The 20,709-nt window shown below is 63.8% G+C and overlaps 1 protein-coding gene across 8 annotated transcripts in view; it reads right to left on the bottom strand.

Moving 5' to 3' along the window:
* CACNA1H (calcium voltage-gated channel subunit alpha1 H) overlaps positions 1-20,709 on the bottom strand; it is a 69,165-nt gene that overhangs the window by 18,759 nt on the left and 29,697 nt on the right. For all 8 annotated transcript variants that reach the window (XM_046668044.1, XM_046668043.1, XM_046668046.1 and 5 more), the window contains 8 exons: positions 8,174-8,285; positions 7,919-8,052; positions 7,331-7,428; positions 5,038-5,197; positions 4,255-4,573; positions 3,960-4,052; positions 1,989-2,775; positions 100-542 (listed from right to left, as the gene is read on the bottom strand). In XM_046668044.1, the coding sequence (XP_046524000.1) occupies positions 100-542; positions 1,989-2,775; positions 3,960-4,052; positions 4,255-4,573; positions 5,038-5,197; positions 7,331-7,428; positions 7,919-8,052; positions 8,174-8,285 (2,146 nt within the window). The remainder of the gene's footprint in view (positions 1-99; positions 543-1,988; positions 2,776-3,959; positions 4,053-4,254; positions 4,574-5,037; positions 5,198-7,330; positions 7,429-7,918; positions 8,053-8,173; positions 8,286-20,709) is intronic.

The raw sequence follows: 20,709 nt of genomic DNA, 5'->3' as shown, positions 1-20,709 counted from the left end.
GGGGCTGTCCACGCAGGCCCGCTTCACCTCCAGAGGGCGGCCAGATGGTGACACGCAGGGCCCCGCCCCTCGCCCCTAGGAGGGCCCTCATCCACCCACCTGCTCGTGGTACTCGACGCCCATGCTCAGCGTGTTGGTGAGGATGGCCACCATGATGCCGCGGTTGAAGTACTTGCTGTCTACGATCCGGCGCAGCTTGCCGCTGAAGGCGGCCCAGACCCGGCCCAGCCCGCCCTGCTCGCCAGGGGCTGCCCGCCGCTGCGCCCGCCGCCGGGGGCCACCCTGGCCGGGCGCATCTGCTGCTGGGGGTGGCTGCATGGGGTCACGGCGGTCCCCGTGCTGCACGTCCTGTGTGAACTCATAGACGGCGTTGCTGTCTGAGTCTCCGCCTTCCGAGTCGCTGAGCTCCACCTCGGGGTCCTCCAGGGCGCTGGCGCAGTACGGGCAGTTCTTCAGCTCGCAGGTCAGCGTGCCCGCCTGGGGGCTGGGCAGGGGGCAGGGCACGCTCAGGCCCGACAGGCGGCTGGGGGACCGGCCCAGGCCTGCGGGAGAGGGCAAGGCAGGGTCAGCTGCTCAGCGGCCACACTCTGGTACCTAGGACCCATGGTCATGTGGGGGCTTTTGTGGGGTGTATGGTGTGCACACCTGGGCACACTCATGTACACGCTTGTCATTCATACACACCTGGGCACACATGCACATATCTAGGAACACATACATACAGCTGAGTACACGTGCACACACCTGGGCACATGCACACCTGGGCACACGTGCACACACCTGGGCACATGCACACCTGGGCACACGTACACACACCTGGGCACATGCACACCTGGGCACACATGCACACACCTGGGCACATGCACACCTGGGCACACGTGCACACCATCTGGGCACGTTCACGTGCACTTTGCACAGGTGTGCTCTGTTCACACGCAGGGACAGTGACACAAAAGGGCAGAGGAGCTCGTCTGCCCTGGGGTCGCACCAGCCACAGAAATATAAGGTGACCCACTTTCCAGCATCCACATTTGACAGGCGAGATTAACTTTAACGCTGCCCGTAGTGAGGCACGTCCGAGCCCCCGTCACTCGACACGGAGCCCGTGTGAGGTTTAGAGAAGCGCTCTGCATGCTGTCCCTCATGCTGGCCTCTGGGACCCAGACGGTGCTTCACGCTGACAGCACACTGTGGCCTGGACTTGCCACAACCCAACGGCTCCATGAGACCTAGCAGCCCTGGTGGCCAGCACAAGGCTAGGAGCACGTGCACTGTGAACGCAGGCTCGCACACCCTGGGCTCGGGGCGTGAGGGTGTGTACAGCGGCCCTGGCCCCCATGCCTCTGCTTGCTCCAGGGGCATGGCAGTCTGCGCACTTGCACACGACCCCTGGGAGGGCCTTACTGTCTGCATGGGAGCTGGCTGGCTGGGGGTCCTGGTGTCCCTTCTTCGACTGCCTGTCTGAGGCGGGTGAAGCCAGGCCCCAGGTGGGAGGACCATGAATGCCTCGGGGAGCACCCCAGTCCCCCTCTTCCTAACCCTCGGGGGCTCAGTGACCTCGACTTTCCCTTCCCCCTGCCACAGTCTCAGTCTCCCCACCCAGGTAGGGGGCCGGCCACTCCTCGGGAAAAGTGGCCAGACAATGGTCATGGACATATGGTCCCTCTCAGGGCAAGGCGAGGGCAACAAGACACAGGCCCGGGGGCCTAATGGGTTTTCTTTGCCAGCTGTGGCGCTCTCACATGCACGCAACAAATGCCCGTGCTCCTGAGCCGCTGGCGCGCGGGGCTCAGTACAGGAGGGATGGGGCGGCACTAGCCCTCCCCACCCCCTTCCTCCAGGCTCCAAAGAAGAAAGCTGGGCTCCTGAGGATGCCCGGGGCCTCCTCGGAAAGTGCACGGGCAGGGACGGCATTCAGGAGCCCTGTGTTCCCATCCCCACTCCACCTGGGTCCCCTTCTCTCTGTAGGGTGAGGCTGGGGCCCTTACCGTGTTCCCCAACCAAATGCTGGATCTTCTCATAGGGGTCAGAGCTGCTCAAGCTCAGGGGGCTGTGGTTTCCCGCGCCTGGTGGTCCGCTGGCCCGCTTCCCCTTGGGCCCGGGGCTGGCTCTGCCTTTGCCGCCCGCCGGTGACGGCAGGATGGTGGGGTAGTTCATGGCGCCCAGGCCTGTGGCCAGCTTGAGGCCGGCAGCGGTGGCCGCAGCATGCACCGCCCGGGCTCTCTCCTGTGGCCCCTCCACGTGGCAGTCTGCATGGTACACGCTGTGCACGGACTCAGTGTCAGGAGGCCCTCGGCCTGGCGAGGGCGGCGAGGGCAGCGCTCCGGCCCGCACCAGCCTGGTGTCTCCGGTGGCTGGCTCGTGGCCGGGCCGGCGCGGGCTGCCGTGGCTGAAGTGGTAGTGGTGGTGGTGGTGGTGGTGATGGTGGTAGACCAGGTGGTGGATGGAGGCTGCGCGCCGGCCTGCCCGCCGGGGCCGGCGCCCGGGACCCTGGCCGTGCAGGGCGCTGCTGGGGTCCACCTTCTTGTGCCAGCGGCTCTGCCAGCGGGCGTAGAGGCGCAGGCTGCGCCGCTTGACCTTGCGGTAGATGTGGCCCACGTACTTGAGCAGCTCCTCGTAGCAGCTGCCCGGCTCCGAGAAGCTGGCCAGCGTGCTGTCGTTGGACAGATAGCGGGCACGCTGCTCCCGCATCAGCTGGTTCTCCCGCTGCTTCGTCTCTGAGAACTGCGTGGCGATCACCACCAGACACAGGTTGATCATGAAGAAGGAGCCCACCTGTGGCGGGTGGGCGGTCGTGAGCCTCTGGTGGCCGGTCCACAGCCTCGCTCACCCGGCCACGTGCCTCAGGGAGCCAGGGAAGAAGGGACACGGGACCCACCCGCCCCGGGGCGTTGGGGTCAGGTGGGGACAGGCAACCAGGGCAGCAGCTCTGCTTTCTACACAACAGTGATTGAGTCCCTGACAAGAGAATTACTGTGTGCCCCTACTGTGCGCCACCTGCTCTAGGGGCCAGGGGTACAGCCGTGAGTGCGGCCGGCGGTGGCCCCCTGCTGATTCTATGCTGAGCCCCAGCATCTGGGATGGGCGGCGCTCAGTAGGTGCTGCTCGCCTATCTGCAGATAAATGGACAACATGTGAGGAGACCCTCCTTCCTGGCCCTCTGTGTGGTTTGGTCCCTCCTCCTTCAAGTCTGTCCCCAGCTAGACCCTCTCGACTGTGCTGCCCCCTCCCCTCCAGGTCTGACATTCCATGACCCCTGTGGCTTCACTCCCCCCCCCCCCCCCCCCCCCCCCCCGGGGCAGGGTTGCCGCGCGCCACTCTCCTATGCTCACACTTATGGTCTGAGACAAGGAGGGAGACCTGCCTGTTTCTGTTCACTGCTGGGTCCTCACTGAGCCTGCCCCGAACCCCACAGGGCCACTGCGAGGACCAAGTGAAGGCCACGCCTAGGGCCACGTACACCGCAGAGAGCTGTGACCCCAAGAGGCGGTCCTGACTCTTCTGCAGAGTCTAGACAGGACCTGGTCACAGGAGGCTGTGGGGCGCTGTCCGAGGCCTCCTGGAGGCAGGCTCTCCCCTCCTCACCTACACTGGCCTCCCACCCCGGCCCACTTCCTCCCACTGGGGGCTGGAGAGAAGGCCCTCGTCCCACCACGGGCCCCCACCCCACCTGACTGGCAGCTCTGGGTCTTTGCTGCCCCCACCCGGCAGCTCAGCTGAACTGATGGACCCACAAGGACCCATGAGAGCTAGCAAAGGCCAGGGTGGTGTGGCGGTGGGGGGCACAAGCAGGCTCATGGCTGGACCTGGGGGGCAGGACACTGTGCCCTAACAGAGAAGCTTAGGGATGGGAGATGAGCTGTTACAACGCAGGGATCTCCATGAGCTAACACGCTGGCTGTGAAGTCGGGCCCGCCCCTGCCCCACCCCCCAGGACTCGCCCCGATGCCCACACTCACGATGATGAGCAAGATGAAGTAGATGAAGTTGTAGAAGGAGTGTGCGTCCATGACGTAGTACATGATGTCCACCCAGCCCTCCAGCGTGATCACCTGGGGGGGGCAGGTGGCTGGACACACGGACGGCCAGGAAGAGGCTGGGGCCCTCGCCTGCGTCCCCTCAGGGTCCAGCGGCAGGGCTGGCGGGTGACTCAGCCGTGTCCTGACACCAACTCCCGGGGCCCGGCACACTTGGTGCCCAATGTGATGGGGAAACTGAGGCCACGGGCCATCAGCACACAGAGCCGGAGCCCACCTGGAAGATGGCAATCCAAGCATAGCCGATGTTGTCGAAATTGATGGCGCCGTTGTGGGGGTTGGAGTCCCCGGAGCGGCAGACGTTGTAGTACTGGTTCCAGTTGATGCAGGCGTTGCGGCCGGCGCTGCCCGCGCCCTCAGCCTGGGGCTGCCCGTATGCCTCCCAGCCCAGCGTGCACTCCACGCGCAGCTCTCGGCGGCTGGGGATGTGCGAGCACTTCTGCATGCCGTTGTCCCGGCGCGAGGAGCAGATGAAGGGGTTCTCCTCGCCCTCCTCCGTCTGGTAGTACGGCCGCAGGAAGGTGAGGTTGTTGTTCCTGGGGGCGTGCGGCCAGCGGGAGCACACAGACAGACAGACAGACAGCAAAAGAGACACAGAGACATGCGGAGAGACAGACAGAGACGGTGATCAAGAGACACAGTGGGGGACACAAAAAGTAAGGCACACAAAGAGAAAAATAAGGAAGAAGAGACACAGAAGCAGAAACAGGAAAACAAATTACCAGGAAAACAGAGACAGAGACACAAAAACCAAAGAAAGAAGCATAGACCCAGAAACCAGAACCCCACGGTCAAACTATGGATATTCCAAAAAGGGAGCCTCTGGGGGCAGGGCCCGGAGGGGAGGAGCCTCTGGGGGCGGGGCCTGGAGGGGAGGAGCCTCTGGGGGCGGGGCCCGGAGGGGAGGAGCCTCTGGAGGCAGGTGGCCAGGAAGAGCCCGTTAGGGGCAGGACTTGATGGGTGGGACAGGGGTCTCGGCCCAGGAGCAAGGCCTGCGCACCTGGCAAAGGTGCTGTCCAGGAAGCAGCGGTTGCGCAGCAGGCCCGCCCAGAGCTGGACGCCCACGATACCGAAGATAAAGAAGACGAAGAAGCAGAGCAGCAGGACGTTCCCGAGCATGGGCAACGTGTCCAGCAGCAGCGTGACCAGGATCCGCATGCCTGCAGGTGGCAGGGCAGGGGGTCAGCACTGTGGAGCCCTCCTGGGTGTCCCCTACGCCCTCAGCCTCTCCCATGAACCCTGAGCCCCCCCGCCGTTCACAAGTGGATATCAGTGACCCTGCGGGGTCCCTGTGCCAGTCCCCAACAGGTCCAGCAAGTCCTGAGGGACAGTGATGCCTCTGTGTCAGGCCCACACCGAGGGGAGCAAGGCTACGGGCCTGGAGGGTCTCACGGGGGTGGGTCCCTGCTCCTTTTGAATCATGGCCTGACTGTGCCACCCCCAGGCCCCGAGGGTGACCAGCCCAGGAGTCCAAGGGCCCCGGGCTCTGTCCCGGGAGCAGCAGCTTTGCTGCTGGGCTGGGCTGTCTCCGTGCTCGGGAGCCTGGGGTCTTGCAGCAGGCACAGGGCCCAGGGAGCAGTGTTTCTTTCCATCCTGTGTGAAGCACAGGGAGCAGAGCCCTTACACTGGAGCGACGCAGTGGATGCACAGGCCCCCAGGGCAGGCGGCGGCTTTTCGAAAGGCAGTTTTGAAGCCCTTGTTCACGGTGCCAGGGGTTGTGTGAATGCAAATTAATCCAGGGATGGGATCAGCCGGGCTCCATGCGCCCTTGTTTGCCTGGGCCTGCCCCTTCCCAGACCTCAGCAAGGATGAGGCTCACTTCCAGAAACGGGCAAGGGCGAGCTGAGGCTGCGGACAGAGTCCTGGGCCCGTGGGCAGGGGAGGGGAAGTGCCAAGGCCTCGTGGAGCAGTGCTCTGAGGGTGGTGGACGCCGGACGGTCCCCTGGGGTCACAGAAATGAGCCATAGTGGAGGGGCACTGAAGTTTCAGAAATGGTCACGGACAGTCAGTGAGCACCGCCCTGGCCAGATAGCAATTGGGTCCAAAGTCACAGAGGGCCCGGGGTCTGAGTGGGCCTCCAGCAGCCAGAGCGAGACACGGCCCAGAGCGTGACCTCTGGAGCTCATCCCCAGGAACACTGGGAGGCACCCTGTTTGGGAAAGGGCCAGGTCCCAGAGCGTGGCCAGGCTGCTGGTGGCAATTCTGGCTGCCGTGGACACTGAGCCTGAAAAGCGAACACTGCAGCAGGGGCCGTGCTGTCCCCTCACCCTCTGACAAGAGGGTCCAGGGAGCAGAGTGAGCATGCTGTGGGCGCAGGCAGAGCTGAGAACCACGCGCATCACCTCGCCTCACGCTCACAGCCACCCTGAGGGAGTTCCACTAGTATCCTGCTGTTACAGTGGGGAAACTGAGGCTCAAAGAAGTTCAGTAACTTGCCCAGGGTCACACAGCACCTGAGCGCTGTCCGACCCCAAAGGGTAGAGCCAGGTGGGCAGGTGGGAGGAAGGCCAGCACAGCCCTGACACACCTGCCCCTTTGGAGAAGCTGCTGGCCTGGGGGTGGGGCAGAGCGCCCCACCCTGGGGGGAGTGACTTCCCAGGGGGGCTGCAGGATAAGCCCTGACCAACCAGGCCTGTATGCACATCTAGACAGTACATGCACACCTGTTTGCACACACACCTTACACAGTCACATGGGCACTACCCTCCCCACTCCCCAAAAAGTAATGTCAATTCAGCCACTGCATTGAACTCTGAAGACACAAAAAAATCCCCAACCATCCCCATGTGGGCTTATGACCAGTGTCAGGAGAGGCCATTTTCCAAGCGAGCAGCCACATAACTTCCAGAAGCCTCCCCACACTTCCCTGCAGCACCAGACCCCTCTGGGGGAACTCAGATGTGAGAATCACTGGGATGGGCCTCCCCTGTGGCCCCCCGCCAGCATCACTCCAGATGCTGTGCAGAAGAGCAGTCTGAGGTTCAGAGTGGCCCCTGTCACTCAGTAGCACTGTGGGGAGTCACGACCCCACAGCCTGCCCATCACACCCCAACTCAGTCCAGGGTTGCTGTCATCCCCAGAGAAAGAACAGCAAATCCTTAAGGGCCTGAGGCAAGTGGCAAAAAGCTGGCCTCGCCTCCCTGGGTACTGGGGTCTGGACAGAGGCCAGGGCACCCAGAAGCCATACAGGCAGTGTGGCCTCTGGGTGGTGCCCCAGCAGGCCCTCGAGAGCGCTCAGCAGGCTAGCAAGACACGAAGGCCTGTCCCGGGCCCCAGAGGGGTGGGTCACTTACTGGGCACGCGGTTGATGGCACGGAGGGGCCGCAGCACACGCACCGTCCGGATGGCCGAGAGGCTCACATTGTGTCCATCCAGAGAGTACTCCATCATGCTGGGGGGGGGGGGCAGAGGGAGGGGATGCTCAGGGGGTGGGCAGGTGCCCCGGGGCACAGCCGGCCGGCGGGCTCAGTACTCTCCCCAGGGAACCCTGCCGGCTGAGGCCAGGAGGCCCACAGCAGGTGACCACACGCCTGAGGCGTGGTCCCCACATCGTGCACTAGGCCAGGCTGGGCCCTGAGGCAGGGAGGACACGACCCTGGGTCACTAGTGCGGCCCCCACCACTCACAGACCACCCCGTGTCTGTCCCACCATCCCTGCTGCCTGCACGGGGAGCTCCGGGACAAGTGTCCTGTCCCCAGCACCCCACCCCCGGCCACCCCTGGGACCCTCCAGAGTTCCCCTCCCCCATCCTTCTTCCTGGGGGGCCCAGGGCCACCCGTGGGGTCTGAGAGTAGGTGGGGCCCCGTCTAGTCAGCAGCAGGGACCCTCGGGCCGGCCCTGGCTCTGCAGAGCTTGTCTGCAGCGGGCGTGTGGGCCGCACCCCGCCATGACAATGAAGAAGTCCAGCCGGTTCCAGGTGTCGCCCAGGTAACACTTCTGTCCGAAGAGACCCAGGGCGATCATCTTGATGACCATCTCCACCGCGAAGAAGGCGAAGATGAAGTCATCGAAGGCCTGGCGGGAGGAGGAGCCTGAGAACTCGGACCTGGCTGCCCCTCTGCACCCGGGGTGCGGAGAAGCATCCCTAAGGGTCACTGGTGACAAGCGGGGCCCGCACAGCCCGCCGATGCCCCACCTCCAGGATGCTGCAACGCTCCGAGCGGCACTCGACGTCCTCGCAGGGCCGGAACATGCCCAGGGTCACGCAGTTGAGCATGATGACCAGCATGCTGACGTGCTCGAACCACGTGGCGGCGGGCGGCCAAGTTAAGGGTTGAAGCGGGGTGGCTGGGAGATGACCCTGGAGCCCAGCCCCAACGGCCCCCAGAGGCCCCCGTCCTGTGCCAAGCCCTGAACTCCCCTGGGCCTGCCCCGTCAGCTGGGTGGTAAGGGGCAGCGTCCCAGCACCGGCCACTGCATGCATGGCCAGCACACCCCTCAGGCAGGGGTTGGACACCGCTGCCAGCCCCTTGTGTACAGAGGGGAAACCAAAGCTCAGAGTGGAACCCTGGATGGAGGCTGGAGGCCAGCCACTGCCCCTCCACCATGCTCCCTCCAGTCGCCTACACTGAAGTTGGACGTTCGATGGAGCACCTTCACGGGCGCTGCCCAGCCTGGACCTCAAGCGTCGCAGATGCCCACAAACTGGGAGGCCCCGCCCCACAGCCCTGCACTAACCCCCCAGGTGACTCCAACAGACGGCGATGCTGTAACCGCGGCGACGATGGATGAGGGACGTGAGCTTTAGCACAACTCAGTGACTGGGCCCAGGGCCCCTGCAGCCCTACTATGCTCCCAGATGAGGGGGAGTGGGACACGGACGATGAGCAAGTGAATGAGGACACCCCCAGCCGGCCAGTTGGTCCTGGGAACAGAAGCCACCCGTCCACGAAGGGCCACATCTAGAAGAGACCCCGCTGGCGGAAAGGAGTCCAACCCATGGTGGGGCCTGCAGGGAGCACTGGGCCCTCTCGTGCTGTGTGTGTACCCCACACAGGTGCCTGGGCCACCCTGCCAGGCCACCAGCCCTGGGGACAAGAGGCCACCCACCAGCTCAGATGTGAGAATGCCTGACTGTTCCTGGAAAAGCCAGCAGGTGGCGCCGGGGTCCCACGGAGGCGGTGGCCGTGGCCCCAGTGGCTGTCTCCTGGAAGGTGTGCGCCCCACGCCCACCCCAGCTGCTTCATCAGGAAATCAGGGAGCCCCGTGGTGGGCTGGTGTGTCAGCTATGAGGGAAGAGCCGGACTCCAGGCCAGCAAGGCCAGACAGGGGGCCCAGGGCTGCCAATGGAGTCCAGCCTGCAGGTGGTGTTCCCTGGCCGGGTGGCTGGGGCTTCACCCAAATCCCGGGGATGCGGGCAGGTACCCCTCCTAGCTGGGAGGGCCCCAGGGGTCTGGGGCATTCCACATACCCCACATGCCATCCCCATATCAGGACTCCCCCCACCCAGTCCCGCCCCCACCCCCGAGGTGGGCTTTCGTGGCTAAAGAGAGTAAGGGTAGGGGGGCAGGAGGCCCTGGGCTCACGTCAGGGTTGGCGTGGGGTGGACGGCGGGACTTTCTTGAAGCAGAGAAAAGCTGGCACTTGGAAGACACCCCTTGCCACAGCCCTGCAGCTCCCACCCCGACCGGCCCTGTGGGGGCTGAGGAGGGTGACAATTGGGGGCATCCAACCTCACACACTTGTGGAGGAAATCTTGGCTGCGGCACATCCTGGCCGTATGACCTTGAGCCTTGGTGCCCCTTGCTCCCCTCCCACGTCCCCCTCGGTGGGGGCATTTCACGGCCCCGCCTGGCACATGGTTGTGCTCTGTAAAGGGGAGGTCAGTCCCCAGGGTCCCGAGAGCCTGCTCTGTGCCCGGCTGCATGGGGCCGCTGGGGTTGGGGGTCCCTGTGGCCCTGCCTGCAAGGGGCTCTGATCCCAAAAGCAGCCGTGACAAACCAGCAGAGGCTGTGCTGTGACAGGGTCAGGGAGGGGATGAGGCCTGGGGAGGTTTGGGGACCTGTATCCCAGGGGTGGGAGGCAGGCCAAGCCATGTGCATCCGTTCTCTGCGTTGCCCTGGCTGCCTGCCTGGCCCTGCTCCCCCGGCCTCCTGGGCAGGGCCAGGACCAACAGCGATGCTCCGAAGCCCCCGGTTGCGGTGTGCGGCGTGGCGCTGGGCCACCGCATAATTATAGGTTCCCACTGCGAGTGCCATAATTACACTTAATGAGTTCAGCAGGAACAGGGGCTCCGCTGCAGAAAAGCAGAAACCGGCGTCCCGCTAAGGTGGCGTCGAGGCCCGACCCCCAGCCCCGCAGGCACTCACTTGGGAACGGGCTGAGAGGACCTGGTGGTGCGAAGGTCAGGGCCCATGGGGCAGCCAGGACTGGGGTGCTGCGGGCATGTCTGGCCCCGTGAGCGGGGCCAGGGAGCACAGAGCTGCAGCTAAGAGCTGCACGGACACCCACTGTGCACCTGCTGGACCAGTGTGGCTCAACAGGGAGCCTCAGAGGCGGGCATGGCGCAGGGCCCTGGACAGACTGCGGGTGTGGGTGACCCGCCCGAGGGGCCGGGGTCCCAGGCTGTGAGGCCACACACAGAGGCTGGTCATCGGGCCTCACAGCTCTCCTGGCCTCCTGATGGCTAGCTCCAGCCCCAGGGGGCTGCCCATGGCCCCAGTGTCCCTTCACTGCTGCAAACGGCCCCTCGGGAGGAGAAGCTGGGGCACAAGGCCGTCTCTGGGCACCTCCCAGGGGTGGGGTTTGCTCGGTTAAACAAAACAGCTGTGGTGACTGGAACACAAAGGCTGTCAGACGACCTGCCTGCAGGAGACAGACACCCACGTCCCCGCCAGGCGAGCAGGCAGCTCTGTGCCTGAGCGGGCAACGATCAAACAGGGTAGGGGGTGCATCCTGGCCTGAGTGCCCCGCCACCCCCCAAACCTGGCTGGACCCCTGTCTTGCAGATGCACAGACCCCCACCCCTGCAGGGAGGCAGCACTGAGCAGTCTGGGTCCTCAGTTTGCCCATCCATCCAGTGGGGGTGTGGGGACTGTCCACCCCCTTGGTGCCTGGGAGCCTCCTTCTCCGTCTCATCTCTCTGAGCTCTCGCCCACCCGAAGGGCAGCCCCCACTTCATCCGGTCCCCACCAGCATCACCCACCCCCATCCTGGACTGATGCCCCATTTCTCCCAGGCCTGTGCCCACCCTCACTCTGAGACCACCCAAAGACCCTCCTGCAGGAGCGCCCAGGCCAGAGGTGCCCTAAACTAGGCGGCCACCCAGGGACCTAGCACCTTTTACCACCAGCCGATGAACACTCACACCCTCCCTGCACCTGGCCCTGAGAAGCCCACCGGCTGCCTGCCAGCCCCCAGCCATCACTGCCCCCGGCCACTACAGGACTTTTAGCCAAACTTAGTGGCGTGGCCCCGTGTTCTGGACCTCGAGGTGGAGGGCCAGGCGAGGATGGAGGAGCGGGTATAGGCAGCTCCTGGTCTGGGGGTTCTCGCAGGAGGCACCCCGGAGCTGGTGCTGGGCAGAGCTGAGGACCTCAGCCCTCCACAGTGGAGTGGACGTGTCCGGAGCCCCGAGCTGGTCTGGGCCAGGAGCCATGAAAGGCTCCCTCACTCCCTAGCAGGAGCCAAAAACCGGGCCTCCAGCAACTTGCAAAGACAGCCAGCTCAGGATGGGGTCCTACCTTGACGCCTTCCCAAATCGCTCACAGGCAAAGCCCACCCACCAACCTTGGCTTCTCCCAACCCTGCCGGCCTGGTCTGCCTCGCCCACCCCCCACTCCCAGCCTCCGCCCACCACACACACCCTGGGGCTCAGGACAACTGGCCACGGCTACAGGGACTCCATGTGAAAGGGGTCCAAAGGCCCAGCAGCGAGGCTGTGAGCACAGGCTCCTCAGAGAAGGTTGGGGTGGCTTAGTAACCCCGTCAGCACAGCCTGGCACCCAGAAAATTCTCCATCCAGCCCGTGAGGACCCACCTTTTTTGGTGACTATCCTTATGACCCACGTCTGCCCCTCTCCCCCCACCACCCCCAAAATACCCTGGGAGGCATCAGATTATGGGGTCCTGCACCTGAACCCCACAATCTTGTGTGTGGCAGTCCCAACCAGTACCCCGGAACCACCCTGCCTTCCTGCCCTGGTGAGGGGCCCCCAGCACACAGAGTTCCACTGGGTTTGTGGCCAGCTGGCCAGGAGGCTCTGCCCAGAGCAGGATGGCCAGCCCAGATGCACAGGTCCCGGCCAGGGAGGGAGATGGCCCCGTGAGCCCCCTGCACAAGCAAGGCCAACCCCCAACCCTCTATATCACAGCTGTCCCCTGGTCACGCCCTGGCGGGCAGCTGAAGACAGGCTGTGCCAACCAGCCACTCATCGCACGGAGCCCAGTGACTTCCAGAGGCTTAATTACGCAGATGGATTTTCCGGGTTTTAATTAAAAATCCTTTAGGTTTTGAAGCAAGTTCTACAAATTAGAGTCAATTTCCACTGTGGGTCCAAGGAAGCCAAACTGATGTGCGGCCAGGAGGAGGCGGCCACGCCAGCGCAGGGAGAGGGCTGCAGGCTGCCCAGGGCCTGGCCACAGACGGGCTGCGGGCTGGGGTCCACAGTTCAGTGAGATGGTCTCTCCCACGGGACCCTGTAGCCAGGGAGGCTCTGCCCAGGCCTGGAGACTGAGAGATTGGCAGATGACCCCCCAATCCACGTTCCTTGACCACCTCAGCCCATCAGACCCCATGGACCTCTCCTAGCTTAACAGGCCCCTCATGTCCAGCCTGGGCAGGACTGGGCCTGGAGTGACTCTCTCAGGGCCCTGGCTGGGCCTGCCCCAGCACCCAGCATGCTGCGGGGCTGATAAATGAGAAACGGGGCCCAGAAAGGCTCGGAGAGGGGTCCGAGTCTGGTCCCGGGCCCAGGGCTGAGACCCCATCAGCAGCGGGAGCAGAGGTCCTGTCTGTTGGGGTCCCTCGAGTGCCTGTGCCCACCCTGTGGGTCCCACATGCCCTCCTGCATTCCATCCTGTTTGGCCTGGTGCCAGCCTCTTTCCCTTCTCCCTCCCTCCCTCCTGGTCTCTTGGGGCCTCCGAGGGGCTTGGTGGGTGCTGAACAAACACTAGACCATCTTTCCACTCCACAGCCTGCCTGCAGGCAGGGGCTCCCCAGCTGGCTTGGACCAGAGACTCAGCCCTGACTTGGAGGCTCTCTCAGACCCTGGCTCTAACGCACCCCAAAGCCAGCCTCCCCCAACATGACCAGGAAAGGTTGATGCCCAGGGGGCAGCGCGTTGTGGCGGGCGCTGTCCATGGTGCTGACTCAGCCATCGTACCCGCCGTCCCTGGCCAGCTCAGGGGAGGTGGGCCAGGGCTGGGGGAGGACACTGGCTGAGCAGCCTGGGGTCACCGCTCACCCAGAAGGAGGCTTTATTGGAAAACACACCGTGGACCCAAACTTTCTCATTCTCCGACTCCCAGCTGGTTAAGAAACACACACCAAGAGCCGCTCTGAAGACGGCCTGGCCTGCAAACGCCATCTCCCCTTGTCCCTGGGCATGGGCCCTGGGAGCCCCGAGGCATGTGGCCTGCCCTGTTTACAGCTGCGAAGCCCGCATGCCCCTCTTCTGGCGGGAATGGCCTGGAAGCGTGGGTGACCCCGGTGGGCAGTGGGGCGGCCTCTGTCATCCCTGCACCAAAGACGCCAGTGAACTGGAAAGCCTGGGGGCTGCTGGGACAGCACATGGAAGCCACGAGAAGGGTCCTGTGGATGCTCAGCACACATTGGGTGCTGTCAGCTCTCCACCGACAGCTGTGCCAAACAGGGACCTTGACACACCACATGACAAGCCTCTCACCAGTGACAGTGGCCTCCAGGTCCCCGATTCCAGCCCTCATGCTGAGAACGCCACCTTGGCCCCTCCCCGTGCTGGCCTGGACATGCAGGGAGGAGAGAACACTGTGTTTCCCTATGTTGAGGACGCTGTGGCCAGGCTGGAACTGTCCAAGGGATGAAGTTCACGACGGGGGATACTTCCACCAGGGAGACACAGACAGAGCAGCTGGACATCCCTGAGAGACGAGGTTCTAGGCTCCAGAGCCACAGATCAACAGGGAACACAGTGGCATGAAGGCCGTGGGGCTGGGTTCCCCAGGCATGGCTGCTGCCTGGCCCCCATGGTCAGAGCAGCCCCCAGGCAGGGCTGTGTGGGGGCGAGGCTCCAATCCCAAGGCTTGGCTCCCTGCGGGGCTGTCAGGAGACCACGTTGACGAGCAGAGTTCTGGTGCACTGAGGATGAGAAGGCCTCGAGCCACCCGGCCCCACCCGCCACCCCCGGGAGCAATCTGCTCAGCCGGCTAAGCTCCATTAGGCCGAATCCACAACAGCTTGGCGTGAGCAGCCCTGTGCCCGGCGGGGCACCAGCAGCATTAAGGACGGCACCAGGAAGGAGGGCGGGGTGGCCCAGAGCTCACCCACTCAGGACACCCGGGTCAGCATCCATCCTCCCCCCCTCCCCCACCATGGCCACAGCCACCACTAGGTTGAGCCGCGCTGGCACGTGCTGGGACCCTGCAGCAGCCTCCTCTGTCCCGAGCTGTCTGTCCTGCACCCATGGCAGCCCCTCCACGTTCTCCCTCCACTGCCAGTACAGACCAGAGGCAGCTCCAGGTGATTTCGACTCACTGCAGACAGAGAGCTCCAAGCCTGGACCCCAGGGGAGGCCCTCGGGAGCTGGCAAGCATGGTGGGCAGTGAGGAGGGGTGCCTGCAATCACAAAGACTGACCTCCAACCCCTATCAGGCTCGCAGCCTCGGATCTTCCTGTGCAGTGAGACGAGAGGCCCCAACCAGCATGGGGTGTAAGGATGAGCCGGAACAGGTGGATGCCCGGCTGGTTCAGGGACTCCACATACTCTCTGCCCCCAGGCAGACAGCCAGCAGCCTCATCTGGGCCAGAGCTCCCCTCTCGCGGAGACCCTGGTGGACCAGTCCCTCCCTGCCCTGGGCCAGCCCTGCCCACTCACTGCATCCCCTCTGTGCCACCCCCACCACCAGGCCACCCAAACCTGCTTTTCTATCTACTCAAGGAGAGAATCACACTTATTTGGGGGAAAAAAACCCAATGCTGGAGAAGGAAACGACCCTAGAGGCTGAAGAGGGAACACCGACTGAGCCCCACGCGGCCCAGCAGGTTGCTGGATGCAGGACGCTTAGAAATACACTCCATGAGAGGCCGAGCTGGCCGCACACCCAGGGCTTGGTGGGCAGCACGGGAGAACCCCAGAACCAGCCCACCTCTCAGAGGGCAGCAGAGGCTTCCCGAACCCCGACCCCTCCCGGCCCCACTGTCCACATGTCCACTGAGAGCCGGCGCAGATCCAGAGCACCACCGCGGCTGCCGGGGACGAGCCCTCCGAGTCTGTCCAGCCAGGCTGTGCAGGAGGCCCCTCCAGTCACAGCCCCGCGAGCCGGGCGGCACCGTCTGAGATCGCGAAAGGCTAAAACGTCAGAACGCCTCCATCGACGGTGGCGTGAGGCTGTGGGGTGCCACGCAGTGCTGCCCGTATTAGCAGAAAAACACATCCTGTGCGCACAGACAGGCAAGTGCCAGCGGTGGGAGAACAGGTGACCCATTTACGTTAAAAGCCACAGCACAGAAGCCTGCTTCCCTGAGATGTGCGCTGACATACATGGAAAAGTTCCAGAAGAACCTGCTCGTTGGGAGAACCGAGTGGAGGGGACGAGATGGGGCCCGGGGTCGGGGAGGGAGGGAATGTGGGAAGAGTTGAGGGACCACTTCTGCTCCCCTCCAACCTCTGTCGCCTGGGCTTCTGCACCGCGTGGTCGTGCACTGCTGTGCGATGACAAATACGGGGTGCTGGGAAGCCCCGGCCCCGTGGTCTGCACGGGCGGTCAGCATCAGCGAGGCCCAGGGGAAGGGTCCCCGCCTCCTGGGCTGCCCGGGCCACGGTGCCCACAGGGAGCGTGGGGGCTCCTGCCCACTCAGAGCAGACACAGCCCCTTGCTCGTCAGGGCAGGGGGAGTCCACGGGCCTCCTGCTCTGCACCCCAGCCGGTGACCCGCAGCCCCCAAGGTTGCCATGGCAACAGACTCATAACAGCCTCCTCCCTCAGCCCCGCATCGGAACAGGGAGCTGCCTGTTTCCACCTGAGACAGCCCCCAGTAACAAGACGGGTTCTCCCTGACCAGCCTCACGTGGGCGGGGACCCTGCAGGAGGGCCACCAGCCCCCCACCCAGACCCAGGCCCACCTCAGTCCCCGCCTTCTGTTCCTATGCACCCGTCCACGGACCCCACCCAGGCTTTTCTGAGCACCTCCAGGGAGCCCCCAAGAGGAGAGGCAGGATGGGCGCTGGCTGAGCTGGCCAGTAGGGCCCTCAGTGGACGGCCAGTTCCACATGGAACACAGATGGCTCCTGGCAGGACTCCCAGACACCCGGGGGCACGTCCAAGCCCACTCTGGATCACCGTGGCGGGGGCTGAGAAGCACCTGGGTCTGGAAGCTCCTCCCATCAAAACCAAAGTTCCGGGGCTGGCCCCGTGGCCGAGTGGTTAAGTTCGCGCACTCCGGGGCAGGCGGCCCAGTGTTTCGTTGGTTCGAGTCCTGGGCGCGCACATGGCACTGCTCATCAAACCACGCTGAGGCAGCATCCCACATGCCACAACTAGAAGGACCCACAACGAAGAGTATACAGCATATACCGAGGGGGCTTTGGGGAGAAAAAGGAAAAAAATAAAATCTTTAAAAAAAGAAAAAAAAAATAGATTTCTAAAAGCCATTTAAAAAGCAAACAAACAAACAAACCAAAGTTCCCATGTGGCCCAGCAAAGCCACCCCTGTACATACCCAAAAGAACCGAAAACCGGACTCTAACAAACATGCATGCACACGTGTTCACAGCCACGTGACTCGAGTGGCCAACAGGCAAACGGGTGAGCAGGGTGGTGTGTCACACATTGGACTATTACTCAGCCATAAAAAGGAATGAAGCACAGACACGGGGGACAATGTGGACGAGCCTCAAGAATACGGCAGTGAAAGAAGCCAGACAGAAGCAGCCTCACAAAGTATGATCCCACAGATGGACAGTGTCCACACAGGCAAGTCTATGCAGGCAGAGTGGATCAGAGGGGCCCAGGGCTGGGCGGAAGGGAGGAGGATGGCTCCCTGAGGCGATGGGAATTTTAAGGAACTAGATAGAAGAGGCCGTTGATGATGTCGTCAACGTCCTGAATGCCACTGACTTGTTCCCTTTAAATGGTCAATTTCACGGTATGTGAATTTCACCTCAATAATTGACACAATCTGTGGATTTGGCCTCCTCCTTCTCAGCAGTGACTCCACCTGGCATGAGCCCCCAGCCTGCCTGTCACCGTCACTCAGCCTGGAGGATTCCCGGAAGCTGGCGACCGACTCCACCCCCAGACCACTGGAGGGCAGAGCTGTGGAGCGGAGGCCTGTGTGGGTCCCCCACACCCTCCACCTGGCAGCTGGCAGGTCCAGGGACAGCCCCCCTAGGCCTTACCCCTCTGACCCGCCTGGAGCACCAGGCAGCCCCCCAGGGTAGTGTGCCTCCCCGGTGGCCGGGGACGACTACTCCATGAGTGCTCTTGGCTAATGGATTGATTACTGAGGTAATTAATTAATTAAGGCTGCAACTGCGGTGCGGTGATGGCACCCAGCCAGGGAGGGATGTTCATCTGCAGCTTTGGGGGCTCTGGGCAGTGAGACGGAACAGGCACCCAGGTCACATGGTGCACGTGTGTACACACACATGGTCCCCTGGGGGGTGGCATCTCCACAGCACTGGGGCTCAGGTCCCGACTCTGCTCCTCTATACCGTGACCTCCACAGCCCAAGGTGTGGTCCGCCCCCAGTCAGCCTGAGGTCATTGAGGGTGGGGCCTGGGGGCTCCCATTGGGTCCCAGAGCCCAGCAGGTCTGGCCCTGAGCAAGGGACCACTCGAACCTCAGCGGGTGCACATAGCATCGTCCTGAGGGTCCACCACGCTGAGCACTGGGCTGGGCCGACACGGGCGTCCGGGGGCCAAGATCTCAAGGAGGCAAAACTCTCAAGGGCAGCTGCATTCCGGGGTCAAGGAGTGGGAAGGAATGCTGGTGAGAGACTGGCCTGGACAGAGGCCCGGGTGCCTGGCTGTACAGACGAGGCTGCGAAGATGGACGAGCTTCCGGAAGGGGCTGAGCCAGGCTCCGCCGCCTCAGCCGGCCCCTTGGCCCCTCCAGCGGCTCCTGTTAGATGGGACCGACCCACAGCCTCAGCCAGCCCCCACTCGGGACTGCAGCCTGGCAGGGGGGCCCCACTGCAGCTGTGCTGCGTCCACAAGGAACCCCCTGGGGCTGCAAGGAGCCCCCCAAGCGGACACAGGCATCTCTGGTCCACACCCCTCAGCTGCACGAGCCAGATCGGCCGCCGCCTCTCCGTGGGGGTGCCCAGGCCACTGCCTGCAGAGACTCGGGAGTGGGGCCTCTGCCTCCAGATGGGTGTGCTGACTTCTAACGAGGGCCACTGACCCTAGAGGTCTGGAGGGAAGCATGCGTTTGTCCCCCAAGTGCTGGGCCTCAGACACCTGGGTCCTGTCACTGCCCAAGGAGCCCCTGTCTTGTAGGGGAGATGACAGAAAACCCACCCAGCAGCTCTTGGGAGTGGATGGTGCCCGTAGGGCCCCCAGAGTCAGCCTGAGTACATCACCAACCCCAACCCCCACACAAGCATGCTGCCGGGTCTCCCGAGGAGACCTCTGCGGGGAGGGGGTGGCGACCACTCAGCTCACAACTTAAGAAAGTTTCTCTCTTCCCAGAGTCTGTTGCCACGACAACTAGCTACTCTCAAGGTGAGGAGGACCTGATGCAGGCTCTGGGGGCAGAGGGGCCTCTAGGAGGGGATCCCTGGCCAGGCCCCATCACTCCTCACGGAGGGGGCTCACAGCCCCCACCTGCCCCTCGGGAAACAGCTGGGGGCAGGAGGTGGGATCCAGAGAATCCCGTTAGTGTCTGGGACAGACAGGAAGGTGGGAATGCCAGGAACTAGTGAGGGCTGGTCAGCTGCGTGGGTGGTGGCTGCAGGCAGATCATTCTTAAGTCAGAACTACAGTGGCCCTGTCCCCCCCCCCCCACACAAACATGCTGGCTCTGCTTGGGGAAGGGCCCTGGTATTGCGCAGGCAGCTCCAAGTTGCCCATTTGCCCACACCCATGGGGACAGATGATGGCCAGCCCCATGGGGTCTGACAGCCTGTTCTAGAACTCCCTGGACAGGGCTCAGCCAGTATCATGGTGGTGGAATCTGCCCAGCCAGTGCAGGGTGCAGCAGAAGCCCAGTCCCCTCCTGTTCCCTACCCCGTCATGGGGGTACATGGCCTTCCCATGGCCAGGCAGGGTGGGGGCAGTTGCGTGGGGGCTGGGCTGGGAGCACCAGGAGGCCCGTCATGGGTGGGGGCCCCACCTGTGGGCTCTGCCAGCCCCTGCACCCAGTCTGTGCCCCACTGGCCTCTCCCCGGCTGTTCCCTCTGCTCTGAACCCCAACTCCCTCTGAGCCGTCACTCAGGCCAGACCCCCGCCGCAGGGAGCCCTTCTCCCCTCCACCCCGCCTCCCCCCCGCCACCCCAGGGCCTGGGCCTGCATGTGAGTCACTCTGCTCGGCCGGGGTGGGGAGCGAGGAGAGCCGGCCAAACATGGAGCTGTTTGTTCTCGGCCGGCAGCTCGGGGTCACGCGGGGGGAGTTCAGGGGGGCTGGGCTGTCCCTGGGAGAGCCCTCCCCTGGGAAGCCGAGGGGCTGTGAGCCCACTCCCCACTGGAGCCTGCCACCCACCCCAGGGATGGCAGCTCATCACCACATGAGCGGCTGGCTTCAGCTGCCGGAACATTCTTTCTCATCCTGGACCCAAATGTCTGTTCTGGGAGCTCCTCCCTGTGCCAGCGGCCCTGGGAAACTTCCGGAGCTGTGCCCAGAGGCTCCCTGGGAAGCCAGCTCTGACTGTGGCTTACACTGAGCCCCCTCCACAGACCCCTGGGCACTCAGGGCTCGGGCCTGCAGGGCAGAGGGCGCCGTTGGAACCCCGGGCAGCCAGGACCCGGGTCTCCTGCTCCCCGCACAGCCCAGGGCTGGCACCCAGGGCTGAGGCCCGCCTCCCGCCCCAGCAGAGCCTGGCGCCTCGATACCAGGTCTACACTGCCACATCGTTCTGAGCAGCTCAGGGCACGGGTGTCCCCTCCCCGCCTGTGTAATTACTGAGCTAGTCGGGGCAATGCACTGTCCTCACCCTGGGGGTGTCTGTGCCCATCTGCCACCGGAGAGAGGGGGACAGGAGGGTGGGCAGCCTCCCTCAACTCGAGCCAGGTGGGCCCAGCGGGGGCAGGGGTGCACAGAGCAGCCAGGCCCTGGCAACAGAGCAAGCCTGTGCCCATGACATGTGTGTGCACTGGGCACTACAGGGGCAGTGTCTGGGCGTGTGTGCATGTGTGCACTGCCTGTTCCTGCATGCCATGCACGCCCCACTCACATGCATCTGACAGGACCATCTGTGTGTGTTCAGACGCATGTACAGCAAACCCACACAACTGCACGCACACACGTACACACACTCACCATGGCGCACTACCACATAACACAACTGCACACTCACATGTACACACACTCACCATGG

Source organism: Equus quagga, chromosome 7, assembly GCF_021613505.1.
Source record: "Equus quagga isolate Etosha38 chromosome 7, UCLA_HA_Equagga_1.0, whole genome shotgun sequence".
Lineage (NCBI taxonomy): Eukaryota > Metazoa > Chordata > Mammalia > Perissodactyla > Equidae > Equus > Equus quagga.
Note: the sequence above shows the minus strand (reverse complement) of the source record. Positions and strands in the feature narration are given on the sequence as shown.